A 24,371-nucleotide genomic window follows, 5' to 3' on the forward strand; every position below is an offset into this window, starting at 1 on the left:
TTTCAATAAAAAAGGGCATTGTGCTAGTGGAATAAAAGATTGTAATTTCTCCCATAAAATCCTCCACTTATGTTTTAATAGCAACTAATTAACTTCCTGTTGGATTTTATAATAAGGTAATACATTGTGGTGCATGATTTTACAAGACTATACTGAAATCGATCAATATATTTTCTGTAAAATTAGGGAAATGCCATTGCTGTTTGTCATCTACATCAACAATTTTGATGTGAAGGTACAAGGCATGATTAGTAAGTTTGCAGATGACACGAAGATATGTGGTATTGTAGACAGTGAGGTTGGGTTATCAAGAATTACAGCAGGATTTTAATCAGCTGGGGAAATAGGCCTAGGAATGGCAAATGGAGTTTAATTCAAATAAGTGAGGTATTACATTTTGGGAAGTCAAACCATGGCAGGACCTTCGCAGTGAATGGTAGGGCCCTGAAGAATGTCGTAGAGCAGAGAGATCCAAGTGTAAAAGTACATAGTTCCCTTAATGCGGTGTCACATGTAGATAGAGTGGTGAAGAAGATTTTGGCACACAGGCCTTCATCAATTTTGGTATTGATTATAGAAGTTGGGATGTTATGCTAATTGTAAAAGACAAGTTGCAGAATATAGCGTTATAGCAACATTGAAAGTGCAGATTTAAAAAAAAACTGCACGGGCTACTAGAGGTAGATTGGAAGATCAGAAATTTGCCTTTGTCATGAGAATTCATCTTTGATACTCTTGCCATCGTATTTCATTGCAACCAATTTGCTTCTCTAGTGTATATCTGGCTTCTCTTTCAATGCCAATCAATGCCTGATACAGCGGAGGGTGATGACGTTTTCTGGAGGAGCAATCAGTGCTGGGAGGCTGGGTGGATGCAGCAAGCCATGTTCAGTGTGTGTGTGTGCGCAGCAAGCCATGTTATGTGTGTGTGGGAAGATAGACACAAAATACTGGAGTAACTCAGCCTGACAGGCGGCAATTCTGGATAGAAGGAATGGATGATGTTTCGGGTTGAGACTCTTCAGTCTGTGTGTGCAGCAAGCCAAACTCTGTGTGTGTGTCTGTGTGCGTGTGTCTCTGTGTGTGTATGTGTATGTCTGTGTCTGTCTCTGTGTGCATGTCTCTGTGTGCGCGTGTCTGTGTGTGCGTGTGTCTGTATGTCTGTGTGTGTATGTCTGTGTGTGTGTATGTCTGTGTGTGTCTGTCTCTGTGTGTCTCTTTCTGTGTTTGTTTCTGTGTGTATTACTCTCTCCGTGTCTGTCTGTATGTCTGTGTGTGTATGTCAAAGGGTATGAGACGTGAATTGTCCAAGATAGACTGGCAATTGTTACTTAAAGGGTTGACGGTGGACATGCAATGGAAGGTATTTAAAGATTGCTTGGATGAACTACAACAATTGTTCATCCCAGTTTGGCGAAAGAACAAACCAGGAAAGGTAGTGCATCCGTGGCTAACAAGGGAAATCAAGGATAGTATTAAAAAAAAAGATGAAGCATATAAATTAGCCAGAAAAAGTAGCATACCAGAGGACTGGGAGAAATTCGGAGTCCAGCAGAGGACAAATGGCTTAATTAGGAAAGGGAAAATAGATTATGGGAGAAAACTGGCAGGGAACATAAAAACTGACTGCAAAAGCTTTTATAGATATGTGAAGAGAAAAAGACTAGTTAAGGCAAATGTAGGTCCCTTGCAGTCGGAAACAGGTGAATTGATCATAGGGAACAAGGAGATGGCAGACCAATTGAACAACTACTTTGGTTCTGTCTTCACTAAGGAAGACATAAACAATCTGCCGGAAATAGCAGGGGACCGGGGGTCTAATGAGATGGAGGAATTGAGGGTAATCCAGGTTAGTCGGGAAGTGGTGTTAGGTAAATTAAATGGATTAAAGGCCGATAAATCCCCAGGGCCAGATAGGCTGCATCACAGAGTGCTTAAGGAAGTAGCCCCAGAAATAGTGGATGCATTAGTGATAATTTTTCAAAACTCTTTAGATTCTAGAGTGGTTCCTGAGGATTGGAGGGTAGCTAATGTAACCCCACTTTTAAAAAAGGGAGGGAGAGAGAAAACGGGGAATTATAGACCAGTTAGCCTAACAGCGGTAGTGGGGAAAATGCTAGAGTCAGTTATTAAAGATGTGATAGCATCACATTTGGAAAGTGGTGAAATCATCGGACAAAGTCAGCATGGATTTATGAAAGGCAAATCATGTCTGACGAATCTTATAGAATTTTTCGAGGATGTAACTAGTAGAGTGGATAAGGGAGAACCAGTCGATGTGTTATATCTGGACTTTCAGAAGGCCTTCGACAAGGTCCCACATAGGAGATTGGTGTACAAACTTAAAGCACACGGTATTGGGGGTTCAGTGTTGAGGTGGATAGAGAATTGGTTGGCGGACAGGAAGCAAAGAGTAGGAATAAACGGGTCCTTTTTGGAATGGCAGGCAGTGACTAGTCGGGTACCGCAAGGCTCAGTGCTGGGACCCCAGTTATTTACAATATATATTAATGATTTGGACGAGGGAATTGAATGCAACATCTCTAAGTTTGCGGATGACACGAAGTTGGGTGGCAGTGTTAGCTGCGAGGAGGATGCTAGGAGGCTGCAGAGTGACTTGGATAGATTAGGCGAGTGGGCAAATGCACGGTAGATGCAATATAATGTGGATAAATATGAGGTTATCCACTTTGGCGGCAAGAACAGGAAAGCAGAGTATTACCTGAATGGTGGCCAATTAGGAAAAGGGGAGATACAACGTGACCTGGGTGTCATGGTGCAGCAGGCAGTGAAGAAAGCGAATGGTATGTTAGCATTCATAGCAAGAGGATTTGAGTATAGGAGCAGGGAGGTTCTGCTGCAGTTGTACAGGGCCTTGGTGAGACCGCCCCTGGAGTATTGTGTACAGTTTTGGTCTCCTAATCTGAGGGAAGACATTCTAGCCTTAGAGGGAGTACAGAGAAGGTTCACCAGATTGATCCCTGGGATGGCAGGACTTTCATATGAAGAAAGACTGGATAGACTAGGCTTATACTCGTTGGAATTTAGAAGACTGAGGGGGGATCTTATAGAAACATATAAAATTCTTAAGGGGTTGGAGAGGCTAGATGCGGGAAGATTGTTCCCGATGTTGGGGAAGTCCAGAACTAGGGGTCACAGCTTAAGGATAAGGGGGAAAGTCTTTTAGGACCGAGATGAGAAAACATTTCTTCACACAGAGTGGTGAGTCTGTGGAATTCTCTGCCACAGAAGGTAGTTGAGGCCAGTTCATTGGCTATATTTAAGAGGGAGTTAGATGTGGCCCTTGTGGCTAAAGCAATCAGGAGGTATGGAGAGAAGGCAGGTACAGGTTACTGATCTGGATGATCAGCCATGATCATATTGAATGGCGGTGCAGGCTCGAAGGGCTGAATGGCCTACTCCTGCACCTATTTTCTATGTTTATATGTCTGTCTGCGTGTGTATATGTCTCTCTGTGTCTGTGTGTGTGTCTCTCTCTCTATGTCTCTATGTGTGTCTCTGTGTGTGTGTCTCTCTTTCTGTGTGTGTGTATGTCTGTGTGTGTTTATGTGTGTGTGTGTATTTCTGTATGTGTGTGTGTCTGTATGTGTGTCTGTGTGTATGTGTGTCTGTGTGTATGTGTGTGTGTCTGTGTGCGTATGTGTGTGTCTGTGTGTGTATCTGTGTGTGTGTATATCTGTGTGTGTCAGTGTGTGTGTGTGTGTGTGTCAGTCTGTGTGTGTGTCAGTGCAGCAGCGGCCCTGATGTCAGCGCAACAGCTACGCACAGTTTGAATAAAGTTGCCTTTGTTTTGAATAGCAACCACATCCGGAACGCTGGGCGTCGTTGGCAGCCACAGTTCGTCTTCTTACCGTCATTTTTCTGTCGTGTGTTAAAAATATTTTATTCTTGACGGTGAGCCTTGGTCCTCGATGACGGCAGGGGCGCGCTGACCAGTTCCCAGTGCGGAGCAGGGCCCGTTCAGCCGCCTGAACCCTCGGAGAGCGCCGTTGCTATGGGCGCCTGAGAGAGGCTGGGGACACGAGTGAGTGAGTGAGCGGGCGCAGGGCACCCCGCCTGTAGGGCACCAGGTAGCCCAGCGTGTAGGGCACCAGGTAGCCCAGCGTGTAGGGCACCAGGTAGCCCAGCGTGTAGGGCACCAGGTAGCCCCGCCTGTCGGGCACCAGGTAGCCCAGCGTGTAGGGCACCAGGTAGCCCCGCGTGTTGGGCACCAGGTAGCCCCGCCTGTCGGGCACCAGGTAGCCCAGCGTGTAGGGCACCAGGTAGCCCCGCGTGTTGGGCACCAGGTAGCCCCGCGTTGTTGGGCACCAGGTAGCCCCGCGTGTTGGGCACCAGGTAGCCCAGCGTGTAGGGCACCAGGTAGCCCCGCGTGTAGGGCACCAGGTAGCCCAGCGTGTAGGGCACCAGGTAGCCCCGCGTGTAGGGCACCAGGTAGCCCCGCGTGTTGGGCACCAGGTAGCCCAGCGTGTAGGGCACCAGGTAGCCCAGCGTGTAGGGCACCAGGTAGCCCCGCCTGTAGGGCACCAGGTAGCCCCGCGTGTAGGGCACCAGGTAGCCCCGCGTGTTGGGCACCAGGTAGCCCCGCGTGTAGGGCACCAGGTAGCCCCGCGTGTTGGGCACCAGGTAGCCCAGCGTGTAGGGCACCAGGTAGCCCCGCGTGTTGGGCACCAGGTAGCCCCGCGTGTTGGGCACCAGGTAGCCCCGCGTGTAGGGCACCAGGTAGCCCCGCGTGTAGGGCACCAGGTAGCCCCGCGTGTAGGGCACCAGGTAGCCCCGCGTGTTGGGCACCAGGTAGCCCCGCGTGTTGGGCACCAGGTAGCCCCGCGTGTTGGGCACCAGGTAGCCCTGCGTGTTGGGCACAGAACACCAGGTGGGGGTACAGGGCACCAGGCAACCCTGCCTGGAGGCCACCAGGCAACCCAAAGCGTTGGGAGCACAGGGCACCCGTCCCTCTGAAGGGCACAGGGCACTCGGCCCTTGAGCAGCGAAGGCAAGGTGTGAAAAGTCCACGCACAACGTTGGAGCTAGAATGCAGCTTGCCCGTGTACGGTGTTGGCAATGCCAAGACAACCTGTCTGGGTACAGTGCTGGGTACAGCAGTGTCCAGCTTGCCTGTCATCAGTGTGTGTGCTCCATCTGGTACAATGAGTGTTCAGCCAACTAGTGAATAGTGCGGGCATTACTGGTGCAGTCTGTCTGTGTATAACATTCACTATGAGTGTGCAACCTGCCGCTGCATTGAAAGAACAGTCCGCCTGCAGCACTTCTAGGAGGATTGCACGGCAGGGAAGGTCTTGACCCCTGACCCGTACTGTTGCCACGCAACGCCTTCTGGGGGGCAAGCCGTGTACTGCAGACAATCACTATGGCTTTCTTTGCTTAGTCTTTTTCTTCTATTTTATGTTTGGAACGACTTCTGTTGTGGAACAATTCGCCAGTCCTAATTTGAGAATGTGTTGCAGTTGAATGTTGTGGCTGCACTTTGCTGCAGCTCGGCTTCCCCCATCTTCTCCCATCAGCGCGAATCCGGCTCGCTCCCGATGCTCCGAGCGTCCGGACACCTCTCCCCGCTCCTGCGCTCCTCGCTCCTCCTGGCTCTGCACCCCTGCTCCGTGCCTCGCTGCCTGTGGCTCTTCGGCCCCTTGCCGCTCCTGCTGGCCTTCCAGCCCTTCTCCCCGCTTACCATCTCTTGTCAGTTAAGTTTCCACTTGTCCGCGGCTTGGCAGCCCTTCTCCCGGTTCCTCGTCCTCCGTCAGATCCACCAGCTTCTTCCCCATTTTTTACAGCACAAAAATTGACCATTTTGGCATTTTTTTCAAGGTAAGAATGTACTTGTTGCATGTGTTACTAGTGAATGCCGGAAGCTGCCATGTCCTCCAGATGGCTTGAGCGACTCCATGCATCACGCCCTTTGACCGTACGACTTTACATGCAATCCCCCTATATGGCATTTGTGCAGCACTGGCAGTAAATGTGCTGCCTGTCCATGGAGAACACTACCTATATCCCTGTATTATCACATTCTTCCAGTAAGGAGTGCTTGCAGCATATGCCTTTATATAGTTTTTTCCTTTTTATGTGCATACTTACTGCACAGTGTTGCTTACCCGAGTGTGCATGGCCTGGATGCTACTTGGACTATTGCTCATATTTGCAGTTGTAATCTTGCCTTGTAAAAGGTCTGTTATGTCATACATGAAAAGTTTGTTAATAATATATTGGAACTTTGCTTTGGAACTGAAACAATTTGTTTAATGGCATATGGAAAATGCACAATACAAAAGAGACTACAGAGTCCATCACAAGTGCTGGTTGAAAAACAAAACTTCCCAAACATGGGTCTGCAGTCCTGCAGGCTTTGGCACTTCAAGTAGCAATCCAAGTACTGTATGAATGCAATTAAGTTTTCTGCAAACTCACACTTTCAGTTAATGGATTTCTCACTACTACCATGCTTGGGATGAAAATATTATTATTCTTCTGCCCCCTAATCCTTCTGCAAATTACTTTAAAATCCTTACTCCCTAGTTTTTGACCAGTTTATTAAAAAATTGGACGCTATCGAGGCCCCTCAAATTTGTTTTTGACAATTAAATTTCCTACCAATGTTATCTATTTTGAAGAAAACAATCTTGGCTTATCCAATCCAATAGAAGGTGTACTTCAAATGAATGATTGCTGCTCACTTCGTGTGCATGCCAAATCTTGCCTAATATATTTGAAGCCCGACCACAAGAGATTCTAGTGCATGATCTGCACTGCAGTATCACTCAACACACAGGTTTCCTCTGTTAATCTCCAACTCTTGAAAATAGACAGTCTAAAAACAAAGATCACTTTCCCTTCCTGCGTCATGAACATGTTCTAAAGTGGTGAAAAATGCAACTTATTCCAGGATTGTTTTTATATGTCTCTGTAACAAGTACCAGTAGTTCTGTTTTGGTGGTATTTCTGGTAAGTTCTTAAAATGTTGAAGATTTCATGTTGGACTTTTCAATTCACAAGTCAAGCAGTAAACAATTTTCTGATCATCACTGATTCATTCTGGTGCTGTATGCTGACATGCATTGGGATTCCCTAACATTATCATGTGCATTAATTTAAGACATTTGATTCTTTTAGATTATAATGGACATAGTGAGAGGCCAGTTTGATGAAATTGCATATTCAGCAACTGGTTCTCGAACCCGCCCTGGGAGCCGAGTGGCAAGCGGTCATTCACTGGACCGGCGAAGACAGAGCACACACAGCTCAGGTGCAATGATGGTTTTAACACCTGAACCAAATTTATCCCAGGTAACCTGTGCTCTGAACATCCACTTTATTTCCTCTCATTGAACAGTTATTTCAGACAATTCCATAGGATGAATTTGTAAACAATAATGGAACCATTGCCATAACTAATGCCTCCAAATGAGAAAATGGCGGTGATGATTGGAGTAGAGAGCTCTCATCCCAACTTGGTAGGTCAACTTAGAGAAGGTAGACACAAAATGCTGGAGTAACTCAGCGGGACAGGCAGCATCTCTGGAGAGAAGGAATGGGTGACGTTTCGGGTTGTGACCCTTCTTCAGAATTGTTCAGGATTGCTCTCCTGTTGATAGGATAGTCCAGTTGACTAATAACAGCTGGGAAGTAACTGTCACTGAATCTGGAGGTGTGTATTTTCACGCCTATACCTTTTGCCCGACAGGACAGGGGAGAAGTGGGAATGGCTGGAGTGCGACTCGTCCTTGTTTATGCTGGTGGCCTTGCTGAAGCAGCGTGAAGTGTAAATGCAGTTAATGGAAGGGAGGTTGGTTTGTGTGATGGTCTGGGCTGCGTACAAAATTCTCTGCAATTTCTTGTGGTCTTGGATGGAGCTGATCCCAAACCATGCTTTGATGCATCCCAATAAAATGCATTCTATGGTGCATTTGTAGAAGTTGGTGAGAGTTGTTGGGGACATGCAATCTTCCAAAGGATTCTAAGGAAGTAAGGCGTTCATGTGCTTTTTTGGCCATTATTTCAATATGGGTGATCCATGAGAAATTGTTGGTGATAATTACTTCTAGGATTTTCAAGCTTTCATTTCTACTTTGATGCCATCAATACAAACTGGGTATGTGTTAAGTTTCGCTTCCTGAAGTTGCTGACATTGAGAGAAAGGTTGTTGTCTCGACACTGGAACACAAGGTTCTCAGTCTCCTTCCTTTACTCCGTCTCATAATTATTTGATATCTCGCCCACAATGGTGTTGTCATCTGCGAATTTGTAAATTGAATTGGATTTGTAAATGGCTGCACAGTCGTGGGGGTACAAGTAGTAAAGAAGGGGGCTGAGAATGTATCCTTGCGGAGCACCAGTGTTGAGTATTATCATAGAGGATGATTTGTCCCCTATCCTCACTGATTGGGGTCTATTGGTCAGGGAGTCGAGGATCCAGTTGCAGAGATGAGTGCCGACTCCTAGTCCCGCGAGTTTGTTGATGAGCTTGGAAGTATGGTGATAATCTTGGATTTGCGTAATCTGTAGTTTTGTGCCCTAGTGCGACTGCACTGCATTGGAATAAAATAAATAATAGGAATGGCTCTATGGCACCTTGTGACTGATGTACCATTCAATAAGACCATGGCTAATCTTTTACCTGGCTTAATATGGCTTGATTTTCTTAATTTGCATCAGAGTGTTAATTTGGGTTACAGCATCGGAGTCCACGGTTAGATCCTGTGTGTACGGAATTTGTATGTTTTCCCCGGATGCTCCGGTTTCCTCCCACACTCCAAAGACATACCGATTTGTAGGTTAATTGGCTTTGGTAAAGATTGTAAATTGCTCCCAGTGTGCACGATGCTGCTCGTGTAAGGGGTGATCCCTGGTCGGCACAGACTCAGTGGGTAGAAGGGCATGTTTCCAAGCTGTATCTCTAAGCTAATAAAAAAAAATTAAGATCTGGTTGCAGAGATCTCAGATCTCAGATATTTATATTATTCTTACATAACAGATCCAGCAACCCAGGTTGGATCCTTCCAGTACTGTCTCTGTGAAGCTTTCGCATCTTTTGAATGATCATGTTTTTTTCTGAGTGTGCTGATTTCCTCCTCAGACAGGTTGAAATTACTCCCTCACAGGTAGGTGAAAGGAAAATCAGTTTGGAATTGATTGGCATTTAAGAGAGAATGGGTTACCAGGCAATACATAGGCAAATGGGATTGAGAGATTGTTCGGAAACATGGCATAAACTTAATGGACCAAACGGCAAAGCCCAACAAAAATTGAAGCAGTAGGCGCACAACTGAAACTCACTGATGTCCCGGGCATTGAGCGTGTAGTGTGTCTTATCAGTTGAACATTGGTTTCTAGGCATAAATTCTTAGTGTAGATGAGATAAAGATCCATTTAGCTAAATCAAAGTTACTCTTCTGATTGCAGGATAGATCTCAGTCTTTGGAAGGCTATTTTAATCCTGCAGATTCCTCAACTAATTCTTGCTTTGATGACATGGACAGTGAATTGGAAAAGTTTTGTGAACAAGTCGGAATGAAGACCTTGGGTACCGATGCCATGGATCCTGGAAAACAATATGAATGTCTTTCCCCACCAAGGGAACAAATCAAATCTAATACCTGGGAAGTTCAGATTTCAGATAAATCAGGTATATTAAAGCAATGCTCTGATATTTCAAAACTTGAGAATATTCCTTAATAACAACTCATTTTATTAACAGTCTATGTTGCAGAATAATCTTTACTTGTGGCTATTTGGCTGTTACGTAAGCTGAATTAAGGGGACTCCGTCATATGATTACATTATCCCGTAGTTTTTCTGGTGAACTATATCAATTCATAGCGAGGCCCACCGGAAATTGGAGGAACAGCACCTCATATTTCGCCTGGGCAGTTTGCAGCCCAGTGGTATGAACATCGACTTCTCCAACTTTAGATAGTTCCTCTGTCCCTCCTTTCCCCTCCTCCTTCCCAGATCTCCCTCTATCTTCCTGTCTCCACCTATATCCTTCCTTTGACCCGCCCCCCTGACATCAGTCTGAAGAAGGGTCTCGACCCGAAACGTCACCCATTCCTTCTCTCCCGAGATGCTGCCTGACCTGCTGAGTTACTCCAGCATTTTGTGAATATGTCAATTCTAATATGTTTTGGAGGTACCGAATTTGCCTGTAACACACAGTGAATTTGCCTGTGTGCATGGAATCCAGTGACAAAGCTTGGGTGTGTTTGGAATTTTTCTGAGCAAATTTGCCAATAGAATGCCATGTTAGATGATTTTGAAGATCTGTCCTACATTCAGTCTGACATGGTGATTTGAGTTTTTTAAAAATTAAACCTGTTCGATGCAAAGTAGTTATTGCCAGAAGGAGAAAACAGTCAAACCGAGCAAAATTTTGTTTCTTGTCATGGATGAGGTTTCATTCAATCAATGGAGTGACTGAAAATAGTAGTTTCTGTTGAATGTGCAGGAATAAAAGGACACAACGCCAAACCCACATACTGCTTCATACAATGAAGTTCTTTCCTGATCCTAATAAAAGTTGGAAATAAACTTTGCTATAGTGCATTCCTTATTGAAAGAAAATACATTGTTGGTTGCCATGTCTTTGTAAAGCCATAGGTACACTGCAATTTGTCTTCCAACAATATTGTGGGCCAGGATTTTAATTGAGAAACTGACTCTTTCAAATTATTAAAGATGGTTGTTGTTAAATATCTGCCTGGGCTGCCAACTTGGGTTTCCATGGTGTTCCCAATTCAACTCTCATTGAAACTATTTTGTTTAACAGCAGTCATTGATCTCTAGAGTTGTGGTTGTTCTGTTGTAATCTGTTGTAAGATCCTAAACATGGTAGGTATGTGAGCTAAGCCCTTGCCGGGAATTGTGGCCAGCAGTCAGAGGGAAAAGGAAAAGGAGAAGATAACGTCAAGCACTCTTATCATTAGACTGTCTATAACCAACTGCTCCACTTGCTGGTTCCATGATTGAAGTGGCACTTTACCATTGGACTACATTTAGAACATTACTTTCATCTGGTGTTGATCATTGCAAAGGAACACAATGATAGAATTAAAGTCTAAGCCACATTAAACTTCCAAAGTATGTAATAAATGGCACAAATCATACAAATATCAAATCACTTATCTCTCTGTGTTCCTTTAGTATTGGTCGTCTGCACGCGGTTGATTGTCTCTGCATTACCCCCGTGGCTGCATCTTGTGATGGAAGATGGTCTTCGAGATTGACTTTGAGTCAAGATAGCCCCGCCTCAGCTACATCCTATTGTTACAGATAAAGCAGCCTGAGGTGGCTGGGTGATTGGGCAACAGAAAGGGTACTGGCAGAGTGGCAATGGTGACATTACAAACACTGAATTCTGAAATAATATAGCAGTTTGCCCAATTGTTCTATTATCGATGGGACTTGGGTTGGACCTGGACAATTCTTGATTCATTGTTGGGGTGACATGAAATTCTCAAATCCCTTTGGGTACTGCTATTCAGAGCTCCTTCAACAACTGTCTAAGCAGGCTCCTTTACAAGCTGACTTGTGCAAAAGGAGCACGAGAATGCATGGCGAATGCCTGAGGTTCTAGTTCTCAGATATTGGCTTTTGTTTGTGGTGTATTAGGGGATGTTTGACATGAGGCATTTCCAGGTCTTGTAGCATACATAGACCTCTGGCCTAGTGTGGGACCATGTTCCACCACCCCTGATCCACAGCTCACTCCTGAAGTGTCCCTAATGAACCCCTTTACCTCCTGGACCATCCCTGATGTGCAGCCAGACTACAAATTTGTTTTCCCCCCAGCTGCTAAACTGTAAGTTTGCCTTTCCCTTTCTCCTTGTCATCCATCTGCTGTCTCTTACTAAGTTCTGGATTCAAATCCCCTGCTGTTACCTCTCCCACCCCTCCCCCCTTACAATATAGGAGTTGCTCCCCTCTCTTCCCCCCCCAGCTCCTAAGATTGACACTGGGTTGTTATGAATGCTGGTCAGACCTTGATTCAGGAGCCCGCCTCATGAGGCCAGTTTGGTCTGTGGTTAACTTCCTGAATACAGACTGTGGAACCAAAGACTTGGTGGCACATTTTTGAATACAAAGGATTCTCAAATCCCTTTGGGTACTGCTATTCAGAGCTCCTTCAACAACTGTCTAAGCAATGTCTGGTCACCTGCGTATGAGGCATCTAAATTTTAATGTGCATAGTAATTTTTCAACTTCAAAGTACAACAGAATATCTAGACAGAAAGCGAGAAGAGTAGTATGTGAAGAGGAGAAAGATCATATAATTATAATTGTCATTAGATTAAATTAAAGACATATCGTACAGACCTCCCCATGAACCTATTTGGATATCAAGGCAAGCTATATTCTTTTGTGACATTTGCAGAGGTAATGATGAGTAACAAAGTTAATCTAGAGTGTGGAACTACAAGTATCTGAAATGAAAAGAGTAATGGAATCAACCCATGAGCACGATACATTCATTGGAAAATTCAATGAAGCCTATTCATATTGTTTTACTGTCTTCTGTCTCTTCTAGGAAATCTTCCTTCTCCAACAGATTCAGAAGATAATTCTGAGGATTGCTTCATTGTCCAAGATCAGCCAAAGCCATTGAAAAATGAGCCTGGTAGGAATTTATTTTTGGTTTTTGGAATTGATTCAAACTTTACATATTTAGTGGAGTATTATTAACCTATTTGAATCGAACACCCATTCTGCAATTACTTTACAATATTTGCTACCGTATGAGTTTTTCAGCATTCAGGAGCTTCAGACCTCGTAGCATTTGTTTCTTGGGCAAAGAGGATCAGGTGTGTTCTCCATGTTCCTTCCTGTGAGTCACAAACCCTCTTATTAATCACAACCCTGCTCAAATCCCTGCTGTGATTGTCACATTATCCTCGCCCTGGAGTTTTGATATATAGCCAGCTTGTTTGTCAATGAGGTTGGCTAAAAAGCAAAAAGCAAGATTAAAAAATATATTTTGTTTTAAATAACTTTGTTTTAAAAACTTTATTTTTAAAACAATAGACAATAGGTGCAGGAGTAGGCCATTCAGCCTTTCGAGCCAGCACCACCATTCAGTGTGATCATGGCTTATCATTAAGAGCCTGTCTGGCTCTCTCTTGAAAGCATTCAGAGAACTGGCCTCCACTGCCTTCTGAGGCAGAGAATTCCACAGATTTACAACTCTCTGACTGAAAAAGTTTTTCCTCATCTCTGTTCTAAATGGCCTACCCCTTATTCTTAAACTGTGGCCCCTGGTTCTGGACTCCCCCAACATTGGGAGCATGTTTCCTGCCTCTCACGAGTCCAACCCCTTAATAATCTTATATGTTTCAATAAGATCCCCTCTCATCCTTCTAAATTCCGGTGTATACAAGCCTAGTCGCTCCAGTCTTTCAACATACGACAGTTCTGCCATTCCGGGAATTAACTACACTGCACGCCCTCAATAGCAAGAATATCCTTCCTCAAATTTGGAGACCAAAACTGCACACAGTATTCCAGGTGCGGTCTCACTAGGGCCCTGTACAACTGTAGAAGGACCTCTTTGCTCCTATTGTAGTGGCCTGGCGGAGGCCAGAGAAAAGGCTGGACGCCAGGCAGGTTTAGAAAAGCTCTTTATTTGGCTGTGAGCTTCGACTCACAGCGAAGTCCACCTAGTGATAAACCACTCCCCCCAACGGGCTGACTCTTAACCCCTTAAGCCTGTCCGTCAAGTGCCGAGGGGGCTGACCCAAGGAGTGGCCTGATACCCAGGGACCGCCACAGGACCCCCCCCCCAAGAACCGGAGGTACAAAGCGGACAGGAGGGCGCACGAGGTGAACCAGCCCGGGTGCGCACCACGACCGGCGCAGGGACCGGCGACCGACCGACAGGTGAAGGGGACGTAGCAGACACTGGCGGGGGTAACGTGGACGGAGGGCGACCGCGTGGATGGAGCTGCGCAACCGGCACCGGCTGATCAATGTCCACGTGTGCCGGCTTCAGCCGTGCAATCGAAACAGTCTCACTGCGACCCCCCATGTCCAGGACAAATGTGGCCGAGGCATGTTGCAGGACCCAGAAGGGGCCCTCGTACGGCCGCTGGAGAGGTGTCCGATGAGCGTCCCTGCGCAGGAAAACAAACTGGCAGTCCTCCAGAGCAGCAGGGACGTGCGGATGGAAGGTCCTATGACGTGACGTGGGCACAGGCGCCAGCCTGCCCACCGTCTGCCGAAGACGTTGCAGGGCATCCGAAGGCTGCTCCACTTGACCCTGCGCCGGTGGGATGAACTCCCCGGGAACCGTCAAGAGGGGCCCGTACACCAACTCGGCGGAGGAAGAGGCCAAGTCCTCTTTGGGTGCAGTGCGGATGCCTAGAAAAACCCACGGCAGAGCGTCCACCCAGTCTGGGTCTGTGAGCCGATCCTCCAGGGCAGCCTTCAGCTGGCGGTGAAAACATTCCACCAAACCGTTCGCCTGTGGATGGTACGCCGTAGTGTGGTGTAGGCGAACTCCCAAGAGGCGGACCATAGCCGACTACAGTTCCGAAGTAAACTGCGGCCCCCGGTCCGATGTAATATCCAGTGGCACCCCAAACCGGGCGATCTAGTGCGCCGCCAAGGCCCGAGCGCAGGTGGCCGTCGAGGTGTCCGCCAGCGGAATGGCTTCTGGCCACCTCGTGAAGCGATCGACCACGGTGAAGAGGTGGGTCATGCCCCGGGACGGCGGAAGCGGCCCCACGATGTCCACATGAATGTGGTCGAACCGCTGCCTTGGAACACCAAACTCCTGCAGAGGCGCACGCACGTGTCGCTGGAGCTTTGCGGTTTGGCACGGGATGCAGGTGCGTGACCAGTGTGCGACCTGCTTACGCAGCCCGTGCCACATGAAGCGGGAGGCTACGAGGGCCACCGTCGCCCAAATGGAAGGATGAGAAAGTCCATGGAGCACCTCGAAAACCCTGCGCCGCCAGGCGACGGGGACGATGGGCCGCGGCAGGCCAGTGGAGGTGTCGCACAACAGCGTTGCGTCCCCTGGGCCACAGGCAATGTCCTCTTGCTGCAGGCCCGAAACGGCCGAGCGATAGGCGGCCATCTCCTCGTCCACCAGCTGTGCGGTTGCTAGGGCGGAATAGTCAATATCCCCGGCCATTTGAAGAACTGCGCGGGTCTAGACAAGGCGTCGGCCACCCTGTTGTTCTTGCCCTCCGTGAAGCGGATTGAGGTGGTATACTCGGACACGTACGCCAACTGCCTCTGTTGTCGCGCAGACCACGGATCCAAAACGTTGGCAAACGCAAAGGTGAGTGGCTTGTGGTCCGTAAATGCGGTGAAAGGTCTCCCCTCCAGGAAGTACCGAAAGTGGCGTACAGCGAGGTAGAGGGCAAGGAGCTCACGGTCAAAAGCGCTGTAACGCCGTTGGGCCCCGCTGAGGTGCCTGCTAGAACCAGACCACAGGCTCTTCGGTCCACAAGGTCGGAAGTTTGAGGGCGACGGCATCGAGGTCGGCAGGACCAGGTTGCGCATCGTTACGGATCATCACGACGCGTGATGAACATCGAGGTCACCAATGTAGTGGCCTGGCGGAGGCCAGAGAAAAGGCTGGACGCCAGGCAGGTTTAGAAAAGCTCTTTATTTGGCTGTGAGCTTCGACTCACAGCGAAGTCCACCTAGGGATAAACCACTCCCCCCAACGGGCTGACTCTTAACTCCTTAAGCCTGTCCGTCAAGTGCCGAGGGGGCTGACCCAAGGAGTGGCCTGATACCCAGGGACCGCCACACTATACTCGACTCCTCTTGTTATGAAGGCCAACATTCCATTGGCTTTCTTCACTGCCTGCATGCTTCCTTTCAGTGACTGATGCACTAGGACACCCAGATCTCGTTTTATGTCCCCTTTTCCTAACTTGACACCAAGGAGGACTCAAGAAGGGTCCATACCTGAAATGTTACCTATCCATGTTCTTCAGAGGTGCTGCCTGACTCACTGAGTTGCTCTAGCACTTTGTTTATTCTTTTATAAATCAGCATCTGCAGTTCTTTATTTCTACTTTTCAAAAATAAAGATGGCAAGTAAGGTTTTATTGCTGAAAAGATCTAATCATCCTTTAATAAATATTAGATAAGCAAGAGGATATGGCTGACAAAGATGATGACCCCCAACTTGAACAAGCAATAGCAAAAATGAAAACATTGGATAAGATTTTGGCACTGAAAGAGCAGAAAGAAAGACAAGTAAAGAAACAGGGAGAAGAGCTGAAGAAAAAGCTTTGGGAAGAATTTGAGGTAATATACCACTAGAAATGCTTGTAATCTGTTTGTTGTTGACAATTAACAAAGTCATTATTCAGCAAAAGGCTAATGGAAATTAAATTTTAAAGGATTTTTTTAATGTTGTAATTTTCCTTCTTTGAGCCAAATACTTAAATGCTAATAAAGTTTATTATGACGAATAATTTGCAGGATCCTTTCTGTCTAGTTTAGTTTAGAGATACAGCACGGAACAGGCCCTTCAGCCCACCGAGTCCGTGCCAACCAATGATCACCCATACACTAATTCTATTCTACATACTAGGGACAATTTCCAGAGGCCAAATTAATCTACAAACCTGCACGTTTTTGAAATATGGCAGGAAACTGGAAAAAATCCATGCAATCATAGCAAAAGCGTGCAAACTCCATATAGACAGCACCCGTATTCAGGATTGAATCCAGGGCTCTGGCGATGTAAGGCAGAAACTCTGCTGTTGTGCCAGTGAGCCGTCCCTCGTTCTGTTATGATACATCTTGAACCTTTATTGTGAAAACTAATTCTTAACTACTTGCTAACATGACATCAAAAATGCCATGTAAATATTCAAAGTTGGATATCAGAACCTGGAAAATGTACCCACTGAAATTTCACAAATCATTTCTTTGACCTCTGATGGGTGCTGGTAATTTTATGTGGTATTGATGATGAGCTTGCATATCATTTGAGATTTTATAACTTTTTGGTAATAAGAATAACAAGATTTTAAAAATTATTTCTGGTTTTGAAGCAATACCTTTTTGAAATTAACTGTTATTATTTCATGGAGTATAATATTTTTGTTTTGGGGAATTGGGTTCTGCTGGCAAGGTTGCATTTATTGCACATTTCATTTGTACCTTGAAAATGTAGCGTTAGAAATTGTCAATGAGTTTCTTGAATTCTTGAGGTCATGATGGTTCCATGATGGCATTGGTTAAGGAACTGGAGGGATTTTGCTCCGGAATAATGAAGGCATAATCGTATGTGTCCAAGATGGGATAGTATGTAATTTGAACAGGATTATATTCCCATGATATTACATTTTAGGTGTTGGAACTAACTTGCATGTTTTTTTGCAGTAGTTAGTAAAACAGATGTTTATAATATCTTGGATTTAGAATTGTATTTTACCACATTGTGAATATCATTCATTTCAGAGCTTCTTTTCCTACTGGAGTCAGTTATTTAGTAATTAGCTTTGATATTTTATTTATAGATTGGTGAATGCCCACTATTTTAATTCCTATTTCCCTTCACGAAACTTGTGAGCTATTTATAATGCACCTTCTTCATGTTATGTTTCCATCAAAATTAGAACAGTTTGGATTTTAAAATGGAAACAAGAAAAAATTGTCAATGATGTTCCTTAACAGAAGATGATATTTGGTTGGTATATTTAAGAAATGTGTGGTGAAGTGAATGTGAAAATGGGTAAAAATGCAACATATTGGAGATTAAACAAAATGAGTGTTTCAACATGGCCTTTGAAAGAGAAATTTAAATCTCAACGGTAACTTTTATTTAACAAGAAGGAAATGGAAATGCAAAGTCAGAACCAGGTAATGAATGAGAAAAAAAAAGTTTGGAAAACATCAAAAGTATTGGCATGCAACAAAACACAATTAAGGAACAGATTGTGTTGGATCCCGAGAAAATAATGAGACGAAAGGAATTTTGATGACAGAAAAAAGGATGTAAATTTTCATCTTCACCCCCTGTTTGTCATAAAATCTACCTGTATTTTTTTATTCCATTATGGAATTAAAATGATGTGAGTTCCACAGCTCATTAATGACAAATGCTGATCCTGACAAATAAAGTGAAACTGTTGATAATAAAATGTACAGATAAGCAAAAAAAAGGCCAAATAAGAAGGCAAGGAAAGAGAGGGAATTGAGAAGCAAGGGAAAAGATATTAAGGTATAGTCTAATGCAGTTTTTTTTATTCAGAGCAGATTATAAAAAAGCAATGCTTTTTAGTACCCTTTATTAAGCACTGACCATTTGATAGGAAAAGAGTAAGAAAGAGACTCAGAAGAAAACAAGCCGCAGGAGTGTGAATACTGGAATCTCAGAGGCAGAAAAAGTAAGTTCTGAGAAAATAATTTAATGTAAAATGTTTATTGCTCAGTAGAGTAGTGCACAATGGAAAGAGCAGAAAATAGAACATTACTTATTTAACTCTTATTCACTCACAATGTAAATGGGATATTATTGTATTGAGTGTGACGGGGTAAGGACATCTTTTAAGAAGTTGGTGATTACAATCGTGATCAATTATTCTCTTTCCACTCTGCTGCATGAGAGAACGTAATTGGATATATTCTTTTCCATTTTGCTGATGTCAGCGTTCTTGTTCATGCAATCAAAATTATTTACAGGGATTTTTGTTTTGTTACAGATTACTGCTAAATATTCACAGTTCAGAAAAAATCCTACAATAATTTCATAATTTTCCTGAAAGTATTGTTCCCCAATCAATACCATTTTCTGCAGTATATAGATTTTGTTGGTACATTGGGTTACCAAATGGAAATTCTCCATTTAAATGTTGAAATTTAACTGAAATATAACTGGCTACATCCAGTTTTAACTGCCACAACATCGGGTTGTTAGTTCTTTAACAATTAATTCTGTGTGATTAAGGCATTAGAGCAGGGGTGTCAAACTACCGACCAATGTGCCGCATCCAGCCCACGAAGGGGTCCAATCCGGCTCGCGGGATAATTTGTGGAAAAAAAAGTATATTCGCGACCATTTATTATGTATCTGTACGGCAATCACTCTCTCCCCCTCGTCGCGCTCTCGCCGCTCTCTCCCCCTCGCCGCGCTCTCTCCCCCTCGCCGCGCTCTCTCCCCCTCGCCGCGCTCTCTCCCCCTCGCCACACTCTCTCCCCCTCGCCGCGCTCTCTCCCCCTCGCCGCGCTCTCTCCCCCTCGCCGCGCTCTCTCCCCCTCGCCTCGCTCTCTCCCCCTCGCCGCGCTCTCTCCCCCCCGCCGCTGTCTCTCCCCCCGCCGCGCTCTCTCTCCCCGCCGCGCTCTCTCTCCCCGCCGCGCTCTCTCCCCCTCGCCGCGCTCTCTCCCCCTCGCCGCGCTCTCTCCCCCTCGCCGCGCTCTCTCCCCCTCGCCGCGCTCTCTCCCCCTCGCCGCGCTCTCTCCCCCTCGCCGCGCTCTCTCCCCCTCGCCGCGCTCTCTCCCCCTCGCCGCGCTCTCTCCCCCTCGCCGCGCTCTCTCCCCCTCGCCGCGCTCTCTCCCCCCCGCCGCGCTCTCTCCCCCCCGCCGCGCTCTCTCCCCCCCGCCGCGCTCTCTCCCCCCCGCCGCGCTCTCTCCCCCCCGCCGCGCTCTCTCCCCCCCGCCGCGCTCTCTCCCCCCCGCCGCGCTCTCTCCCCCCCGCCGCGCTCTCTCCCCCCCGCCGCGCTCTCTCCCCCCCGCCGCGCTCTCTCCCCCCCGCAGCGCTCTCTCCCCCCCGCAGCGCTCTCTCCCCCCCGCCGCGCTCTCTCCCCCCCGCCGCGCTCTCTCCCCCCCGCCGCGCTCTCTCCCCCCCGCCGCGCTCTCTCCCCCCCGCCGCGCTCTCTCCCCCCCGCCGCGCTCTCTCCCCCCCGCCGCGCTCTCTCCCCCCCGCCGCGCTCTCTCCCCCCCGCCGCGCTCTCTCCCCCCCGCCGCGCTCTCTCCCCCCCGCCGCGCTCTCTCCCCCCCGCCGCGCTCTCTCCCCCCCGCCGCGCTCTCTCCCCCCCGCCGCGCTCTCTCCCCCCCGCCGCGCTCTCTCCCCCCCGCCGCGCTCTCTCCCCCCCGCCGCGCTCTCTCCCCCCCGCCGCGCTCTCTCCCCCCCGCCGCGCTCTCTCCCCCCGCCGCGCTCTCTCCCCCCGCCGCGCTCTCTCCCCCCGCCGCGCTCTCTCCCCCCCGCCGCGCTCTCTCCCCCCCGCCGCTGTCTCTCCCCCCCGCCGCTGTTTCTCCCCCCCGCCGCTGTCTCTCCCCCCCGCCGCTGTTTCTCCCCCCCGCGCTCTCTCCCCCCCGCCGCGCTCTCACCCCCCCGCCGCGCTCTCACCCCCCCGCCGCGCTCTCTCCCCCCCGCCGCGCTCTCTCCCCCCGCCGCGCTCTCTCCCCCCCGCAGCGCTCTCTCCCCCCCGCCGCGCTCTCTCCCCCCCGCCGCGCTCTCTCCCCCCCGCCGCGCTCTCTCCCCCCCGCCGCGCTCTCTCCCCCCCGCCGCGCTCTCTCCCCCCCGCCGCGCTCTCTCCCCCCCGCCGCGCTCTCTCCCCCTCGCCGCGCTCTCTCCCCCTCGCCGCTCTCTCTCCCCCTCGCCGCTCTCTCTCCCCCTCGCCGCTCTCTCTCCCCCTCGCCGCTCTCTCTCCCCCTCGCCGCTCTCTCTCCCCCTCGCCGCTCTCTCTCCCCCTCGCCGCTCTCTCCCTCTCGCCGCTCTCTCGCCGCGCTCTCTCCCTCTCGCCGCTCTCTCTCCCTCTCGCCGCTCTCTCTCCCTCTCGCCGCTCTCTCTCCCTCTCGCCTCTCTCTCTCCCTCTCGCCGCTCTCCCCCTCGCCTCCCTCTCCCCCTCGCCTCCCTCTCCCCCTCGCCTCCCTCTCCCCCTCGCCTCCCTCTCCCCCTCGCCTCCCTCTCCCCCTCGCCTCCCTCTCCCCCTCGCCTCCCTCTCCCCCTCGCCGCCCTCTCCCCATCGCCGCCCTCTCCCCCTCGCCCCCCTCGCCTCCCTCTCCCCCTCGCCGCCCTCTCCCCCTCGCCGCCCTCTCCCCCTCGCCGCCCTCTCCCCCTCGCCGCCCTCTCCCCCTCGCCGCCCTCTCCCCCTCTCCCCCTCGCCTCCCTCTCCTCCTCGCCTCCCACTCCCCCTCGCCTCCCTCTCCCCCTCGCCTCCCTCTCCCCCTCGCCTCCCTCTCCCCCTCGCCGCCCTCTCCCCATCGCCGCTCTCTCCCCCTCGCCCCCCTCGCCTCCCTCTCCCCCTCGCCGCCCTCTCCCCCTCGCCGCCCTCTCCCCCTCGCCGCCCTCTCCCCCTCGCCGCCCTCTCCCCCTCTCCCCCTCGCCTCCCTCTCCTCCTCGCCTCCCACTCCCCCTCGCCTCCCTCTCCCCCTCTCCCCTCGCCTCCCTCTCCCCCTCGCCTCCCTCGCCTCCCTCTCCCCCTCGCCGCTCTCTCTCCCTTGCCGCTCTCCCTCCCGGGCGGGAAGGGGCGGGAAGGGGCCGACGCTGGGGAAGGTGGGGAGTCTCAACGTTGTTGTGAACTTCGGGAAGTGCCTGGGCTGCCGCCACAGAGACCTCCACCTGAGACCCAGATGAGTGCATGGATCTAAGCTGGTGGGAAGTGGCCGCCCTCTCCCCCTCGCCGCCCTCTCCCCCTCGCCGCCCTCTCCCCCTCGCCGCCCTCTCCCCCTCTCCCCCTCGCCTCCCTCTCCTCCTCGCCTCCCACTCCCCCTCGCCTCCCTCTCCCCCTCGCCTCCCTCTCCCCCTCGCCGCCCTCTCCCCATCGCCGCTCTCTCCCCCTCGCCCCCCTCGCCTCCCTCTCCCCCTCGCCGCCCTCTCCCCCTCGCCGCCCTCTCCCCCTCGCCGCCCTCTCCCCCTCTCCCCCTCGCCTCCCTCTCCTCCTCGCCTCCCACTCCCCCTCGCCTCCCTCTCCCCCTCTCCCCTCGCCTCCCTCTCCCCCTCGCCTCCCTCGCCTCCCTCTCCCCCTCGCCGCTCTCTCTCCCTTGCCGCTCTCCCTCCCGGGCGGGAAGGGGCGGGAAGGGGCCGACGCTGGGGAAGGTGGGGAGTCTCAACGTTGTTGTGAACTTCGGGAAGTGCCTGGGCTGCCGCCACAGAGACCTCCACCTGAGACCCAGATGAGTGCATGGATCTAAGCTGGTGGGAAGTGGCCGCACTCTCCCCCCCGCCGCGGCGGGGGGGGAAGTGGCAGCCAGCGATCCAAAATCTGAGCTGCTCTCCAGGGTGGGGGCTCTGGGTTTAAGTTAAGGTTAGGTGGGATGTGAAGACGTGCTGGTAGTTATGCAGGAATAGGGAAGAGAAGGGAGAAGGTGGTGGTAAAGGAAGGGGATGGTGAGCAGATGAGGGAAGGGAGGGTTTTTAGGGATGAGAGGGTGTCGAGAGAGGGGAGTGAGGAAGGGAGCAGATGAGAGAAGAAATGGTGTTTAGGGATGAGGGAAGGGAGGGGATTTAGGGAGGAGGTAAGGAAAGAGAGAGGATGAAGTAAGGGAGGGGAGTGGGGGAGAAGAAGGAAGGAAGTGGGGATGAGAGAAGGCATAGGCTGAGGAAAGGGGACATAACTTCAGAATTAAGGGACAAAAGTTTAGGGGTAACATGAGGGGTAACTTCTTTACTCAGAGGGTGTTGGCTGTATGGAATGAGCTTCCAGTGGAAGTGGTGGAGGCAGGCACGATTTTATTATTTAAGAGTAAATTGGATAGGTATATGGATGGGAGGGGATTGGAGGGTTATGGTCTGAGAGCAGGTAGATGAGACTAGGTCAGAGAAAGTGGTCGGCGTGGACTGGTAGGGCTGAACGGGCCTGTTTCCGTGCTGTAATTGTTATATGGTTATATGGTTATATGGAAAGGGAGAGGGCAGGTGAGGGAGATGGTGAGGGTAGAGAAGGACATGAGAGCTGAGGGGAGAGGATGTAAGGAGAAGGATGGGGAGCAGGGCCTTCAAGTGAGATGATGGACAGACCATCTTTCACCATGCCAGGTAGCTGCTGTTTGGCTGTTCACCACCCAGCCAGCCCATTGTGGGCAAAACATAAACACTGTAGGAAGACTATAAGACAGGGGAACAGAATTAGGCCATTTAGCCCATCAAGTCTACTTTGCCATTCAACCATGGCTGATCTATTTTCTCTCTCAACCACATTCTACTGTCTTCTTTCTCCCTGTAACCTAATCAAGACCTATCAATCTTTCTCCCTGTAACCTAATCAAGGCCTCAAAAATTCCCCAATGTCTTGGCCTCCACCGCTGTCTGTAGCAATGAATTCCACAGATTCACCACCCATTCCTCCTAATCTCCATTTTGAATGTGTGACGTTTTATTTTGATGCCGTGACCTCTGGTCCTAGATTCTCCTGTTACTGGAAACACTATTTCCACATCCACTCTCTCTAGATACCAATCATAAAAGTAATGTTTGCTAGGCAATCTTCTTCATAAGAAACAAAATTCGTAAAGTGAAACACTTTGTAGTTATAGCAGAGACTGAGACACATGAGAGCAGGTTGAGAAAACGAAGGCAACGAAGGCAACGAAAGCTGTGGGAGCACGTGTACGCACGTGCGTTCGTGTGTACACAACTGATCCGGCCCGCATGAAGTTGCATTTTGCCCATTCCGGCCCGTGACACCCCTGCATTAGAGGTTTCAAACAAACTGTTTCTGCAGGGTGACATTAATTGACTGACGATTAGTGTTTAAAAATGTACACTAAAGTGTTTAAAAATGATCAATTTTGATTTTCAAGGCTACCTTATAGGTCACCTGTCCCTAGCATCAATCAAAACAGAGTGGAAACACTCAGCAGGTTAGGCTGCATTTGTAGAAGGAGAAACAGATAAAATTTCAAGTCATGGACCCTTCATTGGAACTGGTAAAGGGACAAAACAAGTTGGCTTTCAGTTAGTTTTGAGGAGGAAGGGATAAAAGGACAAAGGGAATATCTCTAACAGAATGAGGTCAGGATTGCCATGATCTATCTGGTTGATAGAGTCAGTAAGAGAGAGATTGAAAGTTCATGTAAGATGCAGGTCAGAGCTGTGCAAAATACTCAGCAAGTCTGGTGGTGCTGCTGGAGAATAAAGAACTAAATTAACATTGCAGAAAATGTATACAGAAAAAGCGAGTTAAATAAAGATTTTGAACTTGATATTGAATCCAGAAGGCTACATTGTACCCAGATGGAAGTTGCAGTGCATTTTCGAAAGCTTACATTGGGTCTGCAGCAGGCGTGAGGAGGTCAGGAGTCTGGGGTTGTCCCGGTGGGTGAACAAAAGTGCTTTGCAAAGGTGCTATGAGGTTGCAGGGTTGCAGGGTGACTTGGACAGGTTGTGTGAGTGGGCGGATGCATGGCAGATGCAGTTTAATGTGGATAAGTGTGAG

General features: G+C 49.3%; 1 protein-coding gene across 3 annotated transcripts in view; it reads left to right on the forward strand.

The window, feature by feature from the left end:
* Window positions 1-3,748: 3,748 nt before the first annotated feature.
* The window catches only part of fsip1 (fibrous sheath interacting protein 1), a 252,605-nt gene continuing 231,982 nt past the window's right edge, over window positions 3,749-24,371 (forward strand). The window contains exons 1-6 of one of the 3 annotated variants that reach the window (XM_078406366.1): window positions 3,749-3,915; window positions 7,144-7,317; window positions 9,433-9,655; window positions 12,554-12,643; window positions 16,127-16,290; window positions 18,309-18,383. In XM_078406366.1, the coding sequence (XP_078262492.1) occupies window positions 7,150-7,317; window positions 9,433-9,655; window positions 12,554-12,643; window positions 16,127-16,290; window positions 18,309-18,383 (720 nt within the window). In that variant the 5' untranslated portion in view covers window positions 3,749-3,915; window positions 7,144-7,149. Of the gene's footprint in view, window positions 4,046-7,143; window positions 7,318-9,432; window positions 9,656-12,553; window positions 12,644-16,126; window positions 16,291-18,308; window positions 18,384-24,371 lie in introns of all 3 variants that reach the window. The other 2 variants (XM_078406365.1, XM_078406367.1) reach the window with 2 other exon arrangements.

This window comes from Rhinoraja longicauda, chromosome 10, assembly GCF_053455715.1.
Source record: "Rhinoraja longicauda isolate Sanriku21f chromosome 10, sRhiLon1.1, whole genome shotgun sequence".
Taxonomy (NCBI): domain Eukaryota; kingdom Metazoa; phylum Chordata; class Chondrichthyes; order Rajiformes; family Arhynchobatidae; genus Rhinoraja; species Rhinoraja longicauda.